Raw genomic sequence first — 11,156 nt, forward strand, 5'->3', positions numbered from 1 at the left:
CGTTCCGAGCGATATCCCTTCTTAAATAGTACATACACGATTTGTTTAGCCACAGCCCTAAGCCTTCTACATAATACGTAAGCGGTGTATGTGCTGTTAAAAAGGGGAATTGCCCGAAACGTCGCATGTGATTAATTTATAATTTAAGACCGCACAGTGTGATTGAAGAATGCGTTGATTTTTATTTGCCATTAACATAACATACGAGGAGCCGTGTGGGAGAAAAAAAAACATCAAATAAGATGCCATTTGTTGTAATCCTCACTTTCCGCAAAAAAACTGGATTAAAGGCATTAAGGTAAGCTTTTGTGAACACTGCGAATCTGCGTTGCGAATAATAAACGCTAACGATGATGATGATTAGAAGAATAATAGCAATTACCAGCGAAACGTCGTACTCAAATTGTAAATTGTTGTGGTTTCACGCTTCAACACACCGGTGGGCTAAAGCAGTGAACTAATTGTCTTTTGTCAACGTGACACTTTTTTACTGATTGGCCGTGTCGGGTGGTGGAGGGTTACGACACATTTATAAATAACGCGATCTAAACCCAAAAACGTTGATTATAAATAATATTGGTCGCGAAAGCCTGCTACGTGTTAAACTAATAATATTCAAACAATTCATCTTGAGCGTGTGAGTTTAAAAAATGTCACGCGATACGCGTTAGTCATCGCACCGCGAGGAAGGGAGAGAGCTGTGGACGGACATCGCTCACCACTAACAACGCCTCCTCACCAGCAACTGGTGAGGAGGCGTTATTGTTGGTGAGCGAGTCTGCAAGCTTCGCTGCTGATGAGACACAGAAAGTCGAAACTGGTTACCGGAGCCCGTGTGCAAACGCAAATGCACAGACCTACGTTTTGTAGAATTCACATTTATTAATGGGAACCTATACGTAGACATATACAGAACGGAGTTAGATTAATTACTTCGTTTTTTTTTCGGTAACATTATTATTGTGGCTACTGGAATTATATTATCCGTTAGGTTTTTTTTTTACAAACACGTTTGATGTGAATGCTGTAATCGTTTCCTGTACAGATGTTGACACACAGATCCCCCGGATAGCCTTTGACGGACTGCTGGGGCAAGTGCTCTTAGCGAATACGGGACACCAGCGAGTGGTGTGGAAAACACCACGCCCGGCCGCCTTTGTCTCCACAGTAGTGATGTTTTACACACCACACGATAAATATCCACAACTGATATTGGTCGTGAGCCGGAATTAAACACACACACAGACGTGAACACACACACACGCCTTAACATAGACACAAAAACGTGAACACACACACACACATGAACACACATACATACACACATACACACAGACGTGAACACACACACACACCTGAACATAGACACAAAGACGTGAACACACACACGAACACACGTACACACAGACGTGAACACACACACACACGCCTTAACATAGACACAAAGACGTGAACACACACACACACACACATGAAAACACATACACACATCAACCCTGCCCACTGTCGCGACCGTGTACAGACAGGATCATGTCTCACTAGTCTAACTAGTCTAACTAGCGTAACTTGCACTAACACCGACACTCGCTAACACGGGCGAATATCACGACGCGTTCCATTCAATAACAATCGACATTTGCGCAGGCGATGCACATACAGAGCAAAGATCCCCCGTATAGCCCACGAAAGATGTTGAGCCCAGGGCCGGCTGGTGTTGGTGGCCGTGTTCGGGAATCGAACTCGGTTAGGCCGGGTTCGTAGCGCAGCATAGGGCGCTAACCACTACCCTACGGCTCGCGTGCGTGTGTGTGTGATATTGTGGGGAGCGGTGGTGCAGCGGTTAGCGCTACGCTGCGCTACGAACCCGTCGTCCCGAGTTCGATTCCCGCTCACGGTCAACACCCAGTGACGATTATCTGGACCGGTCCTGGGCCTCCCCTAGGTCGACTCAGCCTCAAATGAGTACCCGGTGCGATGTGTAAACATCGCCAGTGGGGAGACAAAGGCGGCTGGGCGTGGTGTCGGCCACCCACCCCCTCGTGTGCCGTGCCGGCCTTCATAGGTGCTCGCAAACAGCACTCGCCTCAACCGTCTATTAAGGCTACACGGGGGAGCTTTGTCTTTAAATGTACACAAGACACGCACGTGGACACTCACGCACGCGCACAGTCCAGCAAGCACACGGACGCATTCGTCTCTTGAGCGGCGTCACAACCCACGCACGCCCAACCCCCCCCCCCCCCCCACATCGCCTGTGCCCACGACCCTCGAGGCTCGTGGCTCGAGGTAGCAGCGGAGGGCTCCTCTCGCTGAGCCCGCGGGCTCAATGGAGCCGCGTGCGGAACTTCGAGGGCTGCTTCCTGACGCTGTCGATTTAAGGGCCCAAGTGTTCACCACGAGGCGCATTGCGGCTTTTTGAAATTTGGAGCAGTTTTTTTTGTTTACCGAATTCGAAACAACAATAACAACAACAAAATCGTCGATTCTTGTTGTTGTTGTTTTGATTGCCGACCCGTGCTCTGGGTCAAACGCGACTGTGGTTCACACACAGTCGCGTTCAAATCCTAGTGGCAACCGGTCGATTTAAACGAGTGCCGCTTTGTGTGCGGAGGTCAACGCGTGGATTGTCCTTTGTTTCGGAGAAACTCGCTCCACGTCATAGGAATGTGGAATTTCCACCACTGACAACATGGCTTTGAAGAGGAGATGGGCACTGCTCGTTGGAGCAAAATGAAATCAGCAGCAGCAGCAGTGAAGCTGCCGCGCCCTATTGAGATCGGATTTAAGAAGATGATGCCGTAAAACAAACTCGACTGTTATTTTGATTTCACCAGGTAAGGCCCACTGAACTGTGTAACTCTTTATTTAGAAGCGACCTGCCCACAAATGATAGCTCAGCAAAGTGGCTTGTCATTGTGTGGACGCTTATAAGGGCGGTCAAACGCTCTAAACGGGCGACGTTGATTCGGAATATGGAGGGGAAAACCGGGAGGACCCGGAGAAAAATCCACGCGACCACGGGGAGAGAAAGAGAGAGACACCGCAAACACCAAATCTACAACAGCAGGCGCCAGGGTCGGGATCGAACCTACGACCCCTCCTACATACCAGACGAGGCAGTTAACATCTCGATTCCAGCTCACGAACACCACGACTGCAATATGGGTGAAATAAGATGTGTAAAGTGGAGACGGTGGATATTCATATCAAGGTCTTTGTGTCTGAGCATTAACCAATACAAAGACAAAGACCACCCCCGCCCACCCCCCCCCCGTATAGCCTCAACAGCCGCTTGGGGCAAGAGCTGTTAGCGAGCAGAGCCATCACGACCGCCGCCACCATCCAGCAGAATTATAATAACATTGTGCGTACAGACACAACATTGTGTTCATCTACTGCGGGATGAATGGGGTTCTGCACGACGTGCCAGCGGCCAGAGTGGTGAAGTATGGTCACCCCAGCCCGCTCACCCCCGCCCTACCCACACAGCTTGGTGAGGCCTCCATCCAGCAGTGGATGTATGATTGAACTGAGCACTATCCATAATCAGTGGCGATATGGAACGGGAGGCTATTGCAGTAATCTCTGGCACTGTACGTCACGCGGGGGGTTATACACGAAGTTGGGGTTGGAGCGGTGGGGGTTGGGTGACATCGGGAGTCTCGTATGGACGCGTGTCAGCACATGTACGCCCGTGCGAGCTCGCGTCTTCTGTGCCTCGATTCGCCGCTGCTAAATTAAAGCCGTCGAGCAATGAGCTCGGTCCCACGTTGCCCGCGGGGGAGGGGGGGGCGACGGCGTGGGGAGACGTTCATGCAGCAGTGGATAGACCAAACGCGGTGCCCGATGATAATGACGATTGATAATTACGATGATGAAGATGATGAGATTAGCGCAGCATTACCATTCGCTTTGTGCGGTTGAATGAACGGACGAACGAATGTCATGGCCAGACGACTCTGTACAACGCAGCGGTAGGTACCCCGTTCGGCCTTAATAGGTGCTTGCGAACACCTCTTGCCCCAATTGTCCGTGAGAGGCTACACGGGGGAGCTTTGGTTGGCGTCTCCGCGTTGTCGCGCTCCGAACCCGGCCCACCCGAGTTCGATTCGCGGGTCGCGGTTGACAACATCAGCGGCGAGGAAATATTTTCGAAGCGGATTTTTTGTTGTTTGTTCATTCCCACCGTGGCCCCCTTAGATCGACTCAGCCTTAAATCGAGTGGCTCCCTGCAACGGGAGCCGCTGGGATGGAAAAACGTCGCGTGCGTCGCGTTAGCCTGGACAACACGGGCCATTACAGTCTAGACATGTGTACTGCTATTCGGTGTGTCTTTGTGGTGATATTCACACGGTGTACGTACTATAAAGACAAGGACAAAGAGCCCCCAGTATAGCCTTAATAGACTGTTGGGGCAAGTGCTGTTAGCGAGCATCTATTGAAGGCCGGCACAGCACACGAGGGGGTGGGTGGCTACCACAACGCCCGGTCGCCTTTGTCTCCCCAGTGGCGATGTTTACACACCGCACTAGTTACTCATTTGAGACTGAGTCGACCTAGGGGAGGTCCGGGACTGGTTCAGATAATCGTCACCCGGTGTTGGCCGTGAGCGGGAATCGAACTCGGGTGGCCGGGTGTCGTAGCGCAGCGTAGAGCTAACCACTCCACCACCGCTCCCCCACAGTGCGTACGATATATATACACACTCTGCACACTACATATCAGCGTAGCGCGTTTATATATATATAATTAAAAAAAAAACTTTGCAAAGCTACACATCATGCTGCAGTGATGTACGTGAAATGTCGCTAAATATGCAGTATTGTTTCCATGTATTCGTGCACATGTAGTGCGTTGGTTGTGTTAATCGCTGTAAGTCAGTACGTTGTGTGGACATACACCGCCAAGATTGTACATTCGCATATGTACGTCGGCCAAAACCCGTCGACTAACGTACGATTCCAATGTAAATATATTGACAGTCCTTCGGAAATCCACTGCTGGCTTCTCCACGCCGTCTCGAAGGCGAGCAGGGATTTTTCCAGGTTCGTGATTTCGCTCGCCACTGATTTTAGCCGTGGCCGGGAATCTAACTCGGGTAGCCGGGATCGTTAGCGCAGCGCGCTAACCACTGCGCCACCACTCCGCGCACACACGCACACACACACATACGCACACACACACGCATATACACACGCACACACAGACTGACCTCTGGACGTGTATATATATTTAATCAGCAAAAGTAAACATATATAGAGTGCACACATACTGTAATATAGCGTAACATTTAAATGTGTTTACGATCGTTAGCCCACCCCCCCCTAAAAAAAAGTTCCAATGACGTTCGCTAGGAACATTTGTTCATAAGCAGAACATCTCCAGTCGGGTTTGCCTTTTGTTGCCAATCATCAGCATTGTGGCCGTGTAATCAAATGTCTCTATTCCTTTGCTTAGCGCTCCAGGCAACACCGCTGTGTGTTGTGTGTGTGTGGTGTGTGTTGTGTGTATTGTGTGTGTATTGTGTGTGTGTATTGTGTGTGTGTGCGTGGTGTGTGTATTGTGTGTATTGTGTGTGTGTGTGCGTGTGTGCGTGGTGTGTGTATTGTGTGTGTGTGCGTGGTGTGTGTATTGTGTGTATTGTGTGTGTGTGTGCGTGGTGTGTGTATTGTGTGTGTGTGCGTGGTGTGTGTATTGTGTGTATTGTGTGTGTGCGTGTGTGCGTGGTGTGTGTATTGTGTGTGTGTGCGTGGTGTGTGTATTGTGTGTATTGTGTGTGTGTGTGCGTGTGTGCGTGGTGTGTGTATTGTGTGTGCGCGTGTGTACAGACGCCCAGGTCCCTACATCTCAAATGCTATAACGATTCTAATAAAATCATTGCAATGTTGAGAGTCGGTGGTTGAGTTTAAGGTGTTCTGTGCATGCGCGCGGGGAGCGGTAGTGTAGTGGTTAGCGCACTACGCTAAGAACCCGACGATCCGAGTACCATTCCCGCTCACGGATATCTGAACCGGTCCTGGGCCTTCCCTAGGTCGACTCAGCCTGAAACGAGTACCTCGTGTCGTGCGTAAAACATCAACACTTTGGAGAGGGGGGGGGGTGGGGAGACAAAGGCGGCCAGGCGTGGTGATAACCACACCATCTTTGATAATAGCACCTTGCCCCAACGGTCAGTTAAGGCTACACGGGGGATCTTTGTACGTACAGGACGACCTCGGTGTTCGTCACGATAAGATCGGCCGATATTCTGTTTCCCTTCGACCCGGGCACTTACAGAGCCTTCAAAGATGCCCGTCACAGGCCACCGCAGTCGATACAAAGACAAAGATCACCCGCGTAGCCTTACACCGAATGTTGGGGCAAGGTGTTGTGATCGAGTAGCAGCACAACGCCCAGGCCGCCTTTGTCTCCCCAATGCTGATATTTGCACACCGCACCAGTCCACATAGGGAAGACCCCAGGAACGGTTCAGGCCGTGAGCGGGAATCGAACTCGTGTCGGCAGGTTCGTAGCGCAGTGCGCTCACCGCTACGCTACCGTTCCCCACTACGTACACACACACACACAGACAAAGGTGCCCCGTATAGGCATATGAACCGCGGGGACAAGTGCTGTTAGCTAACACCTGTTTTGGTTTAAATCCCGCGCGAGGTGGTGGTAGTGGTGTAGCCAGAACCACACCCGGCCGCCTTTGTCTCTCCTGTGCTTGGTTTACATACCGCACGAGGCACACATTGTTTTAAAGGCTGAGTCTACCTAGGTGAGGCTAACGACTGGTTAAGATATTGATTGCCGATGATATTAACGGGAGCCAGGAATCGAACTTTGAGGGTCGTGTTCGTAGCGCAGTGTGCTAACCATTGCGCCACCACTCCCACCAGTCTATGCACACATAATGCGATCATATCCGTATGTACATATATCACATATGCACACACGTGAATACGCAGATAATTATCGGTGCATTACCAAACAAATTCAAAGAGCAGACTGTTGGGGCAAGTGCTGTTAGCGAGCACCTATGAAGACCGGCACGGCACACGAGGTGGTGGGTGGCCAACACCACGCTCCCGGCCGCCTTTGTCTCACCAGTGCTGATGTTTACACACCGCATCGGGTGCTCATTTTTTTTCATGCATGTTGAACTTCTTTCGCGCCGTACGTAGCCGAGCGTGCTCATCTGAGAAAGATCAGGGCCAGTTCAGATATTCGTCACTGATGTTTGGTCGTGAGCGGCGGAATCGAACTTGGGTCACCATCCGAATAGAAGTGGAGCGCACTAACCAAGACACCACCGCCCCAACTAATACACACACATACTTTCTTATACACACATGTATATTTAGAGACACGTACATAATACGTACGCACACACGCACCTCTATACATATAGATACACAGACATATATATTCACGTAGCGCAAATAAATACACACACACACAAAAACACAGCGCAAAAATATATATATACACACACTTACACGCCTATATATGCACACAATTACAGACATACATGCATGCAAAGACAAAGATCGCCCGTACAGCCTATTCAGGCTGGTGGGGCAAGTGCTTTTAGCGAGCACCTACGAAGGCCCGAATGGCACACGAGGGGATGGGGTGGCCAACACGACGCCCGACCGCCTTTGCCTCCCCAGTGGCGATGTTTACACAGCGCACCAGGTACTCATTGCAAAGACAAATACACACACACCAACACTCAGACACAAAAGACAAAGATCACCCGTATAGCCTTAACAGACTGTAGGAGCAACTGCTGTGTCGGTGGACAGCACCACGCCCGGTCATCTTTGTCTCCCCAGTGGCGATGCTTACACAGCGCACCAGGTACTCATTTGAGGCTGAGTCGATCTAGGGGAAGCTCAGGAACGTTTCAGATGATAGTCGTTGGTGGCCGTGAGCGGGAATCGATACACACACACAGCGGCACGTACATGCACAAAGACACACACGCGCGTGCGCTTGTGTTTATAATATTAAGATCGCCAGACGCATGTTAAGCCGGCATCGTCTGTGACAGAGAAGCAGACAGACAATCAGGCGGTTATATAGGCTGACAGCCATGCAGGCAGATAAGGCATACGTGCAGGAATATTGACAGCAATAGAGACAGACGGTCAGTCATACAGACAGTCATACAGACAGTCGCACAGACACACATCAGTAGAGACAGACACACAGCCATAGAGACAGACAGACAGTCATACAGACAGTCATACAGACAGTCGCACAGACACACATCAGTAGAGATAGACACACAGCCATAGAGACAGACAGACAGTCATGCAGACAGTCATACAGACAGTCGTACAGACAGTCGTACATACACACAGCAGTAGAGACAGACAAACACACAGCCATAGAGACAGACAGACAGTCATACAGACAGTCATGCAGACAGTCATACAGACAGTCGTACAGACAGTCGTACATACACACAGCAGTAGAGACAGACAAACACACAGCCATAGAGACAGACAGACAGTCATACAGACAGTCGTACAGACAGACAGAAATAGACGTTAATTTATATATACAGACCGCCAAATACGCAGTCATGCAGACTGACGCTACATTCACTTTATGTGCACAACAGATCGTGACATACGAGCGAGGAGACACAGACGCACACGTTCCAAGTCCCTTGTGTATCTAGTATGTATGTACGCGTGTTGAACTTCTTTCGCACCGTACGTAGCCAACCGTGCAAATCGGAGGTACGGGTACATATCGACATCACGTGTTAATATGTTTTCGTATCATTATTGTTGTTGTTGTTCAAACAGAGGGCAAGTCTCAGTTGGAGTCTGGACCATCTTGGGGGTCACACAGAGAGCGAGAGAGATATTGGGGGGTGGGGGGGGGATGTGGAGGTTGCACGGAGCGATGTACATCAGCTCGTGTTCACGTGTTGGGCCGTGCCTGGGCGAGGCGTATCATCCAGCAGTGGATGGACCGCGGCTTACAATTAACGACGATGTTGAATGCCGAGTGAGATGTTTTATTTGCGGCAGTCACGGGGCAGGGGAGGACGAGGACGTCGCGAGCTTGAACTTAGACTCGGTAATGTGGTGTTTGCTCTGCGTAATCGTACCGAGTTGGTCTGTGAATGTGCCAATGCGTTAATATTGATGTTAAACCACGGCGCCGAGTATATGCTATCAATAATCAATCTACACGCGGCGTATACGCTGTGTTGATCTATTAAAGATGCAGCATGTATTCATGCACGTACACACACAATCAAATAGGTCGTGTTCAACCGTACGGATTGTTGGGGAAATTCGTTTCAGAGAACAGCTGTCAAGGACCGGCACGAACGGAGTGATGTGGGCATTACTACTCCCGGCCGCCTTTGTCTCTCCAGCACTGATCCTTTATACTCACTGCATCGGGTAACTCGTTTTGAGGCTGAGCTAACCTACAGGACGCGCAATATAGGTTCGCCACTGATGATGCTGCAACTACGGCACGGAATCGAACTTAGTTAGCCGGGTTCGCAGCGCAGCGCGCTAACCACTGCACCACCGACCTCACCACCACTCCCACACAAAGACACACACACACACAAATACACACACACACAAACACACACACACTCTCTCTCTTGAAACTACAACTAAAGTATCTCGCTCACCACCCCGGAGCACCGCTAGATTTCCCCTCGCTCACACTCACCCACGAATACACTCACTCACCACCACCACCACCCCCTCTCCCATCCTCATTCGACATCGCCGTGCGAGTGCGATGCACGCGACGGACACGAGTGAGACAACGGACGGCGGAGTCGATGTGCACAGCACGGGCGAAGCAGGGACCACGAGAGAAGTCGCGGAACCACGCAGAAACCCTCGAACCGGACGGAAACTTCGCGAGTGGAGCGACATTCCCGTCGGCATCGCCTCGGAGTCGCAACGCGCGCGGGTTCAACTCCACGCACGCCTCGCCCGACTCGCCTCTCTTACCGTCTCGGCCCTTGGAGACACCGAAGTCGCTGTCCTCCCTCTCGCTGTCTCCGTCCAGCCCTAACTCCTTGCTGCTGGGCGGGCGGGGCAGCATTGGCAGCCGCGGAGCCAAGCCTGCCGACAGGGACCCCGCCATCGCATCTTCCCTCGCCGCAGCAGCGGCAGCAGCGGCGGCGGCAGCGGTCGCTACAATTTCGTCCGTGGCCATGCCGCTCCGAGCGCGAAGCGAGCCGCTCTCGAGGACTTCGCGGTAAGTAATTCCGTCCTTGCGGTCCTTCACTTTGCCCTCGAATGACTTTGAGACGAAGGCGGTGAGCTCCTCCATGCTCGGGAATTTCGACGGCAGGGAAGCGGCGAGCTCGGACGGGGCAGAGCGATGACGGAGGAAGATGCAGCTGCTGCTGCTGCTGATGATGATGATTGTGTGAATCACACCGATGAGAGCAAATATTGTCCGTAAGATTTCTTTTTTTTTTGCTACAAAACTACAAAATAAAGTGAGACATGTTTTCTTTTTTTTTTAATAAAAATAATGCTCGTAAAATAATTTTACAAAAATAAGCCGCAATGAACTTGGCGGCTCTTTATTTTTTTTTCTAATAAGTACAAACAAACAAAAAACTGCGCTACGCGCGGCGCGAGTTGAAATTTCTTCGCGCCCTCGGCACAGCAACGTGGAGTTTGCTCCGCAGCCTTCTCCCGGAAATTAACGCGGCGACGGCGGCGGCGGCAGGGGAGGGATGGACGGCAGAGAGAGAGTCTGGCTTTTTGTCGGTGATCTTTCAGAAGGGAGGAGGGGGAGGTGGTGGTTTCAGGCAATAGGGAAAATCTGTTACAAAATTTCGCGGGGGGGGGGGGGTGGGGGAAGAGGTGGGGGGGGGAGAAGGAGGAGGAGAGGTGCTAAGTGGGGGGGGGAGTAGCAGCAGCGGCAACAGCGGCAACAGCGGCGGCGGCAACAGAAAATGCTGCTCCAAAAAATGAGCCCGTTCCCCGCAAGTCGCGGCTGCTTATATAGGGCGCCGAGACGAAGAGACTCACGGCGCCCCGTGTGGGTTTGCCGACTCTACGTGTCCGTGTCCGCGTGCGTGCGCGCGCGTGCGCGTGTCTGTCCGTGCGCGCCCGTACCGCAATTACCGAGCAGCTAATCGCTGGCCGCGTTGTGCATTACAC

At 51.4% G+C, this 11,156-nt stretch overlaps 1 protein-coding gene across 4 annotated transcripts in view; it reads right to left on the reverse strand.

Moving 5' to 3' along the window:
• Positions 1-10,790, reverse strand: part of LOC133353951 (short stature homeobox protein 2-like) — a 40,168-nt gene extending 29,378 nt beyond the window's left edge. For 3 of the 4 annotated variants that reach the window (XM_061570484.1, XM_061570481.1, XM_061570480.1), the window contains exon 1: positions 9,987-10,790. In XM_061570484.1, coding sequence (XP_061426468.1) covers positions 9,987-10,311 — 325 coding nt within the window. In that variant the 5' untranslated portion in view covers positions 10,312-10,790. The remainder of the gene's footprint in view (positions 1-9,986) is intronic. The other variant, XM_061570483.1, reaches the window with a different exon arrangement.
• Between the last annotated feature and the right edge of the window lie 366 nt (positions 10,791-11,156).

Source organism: Lethenteron reissneri, chromosome 45 (genome assembly GCF_015708825.2).
Source record: "Lethenteron reissneri isolate LAM-NWPU_2019-01 chromosome 45, ASM1570882v1, whole genome shotgun sequence".
Taxonomy (NCBI): Eukaryota; Metazoa; Chordata; class Hyperoartia; order Petromyzontiformes; family Petromyzontidae; genus Lethenteron; species Lethenteron reissneri.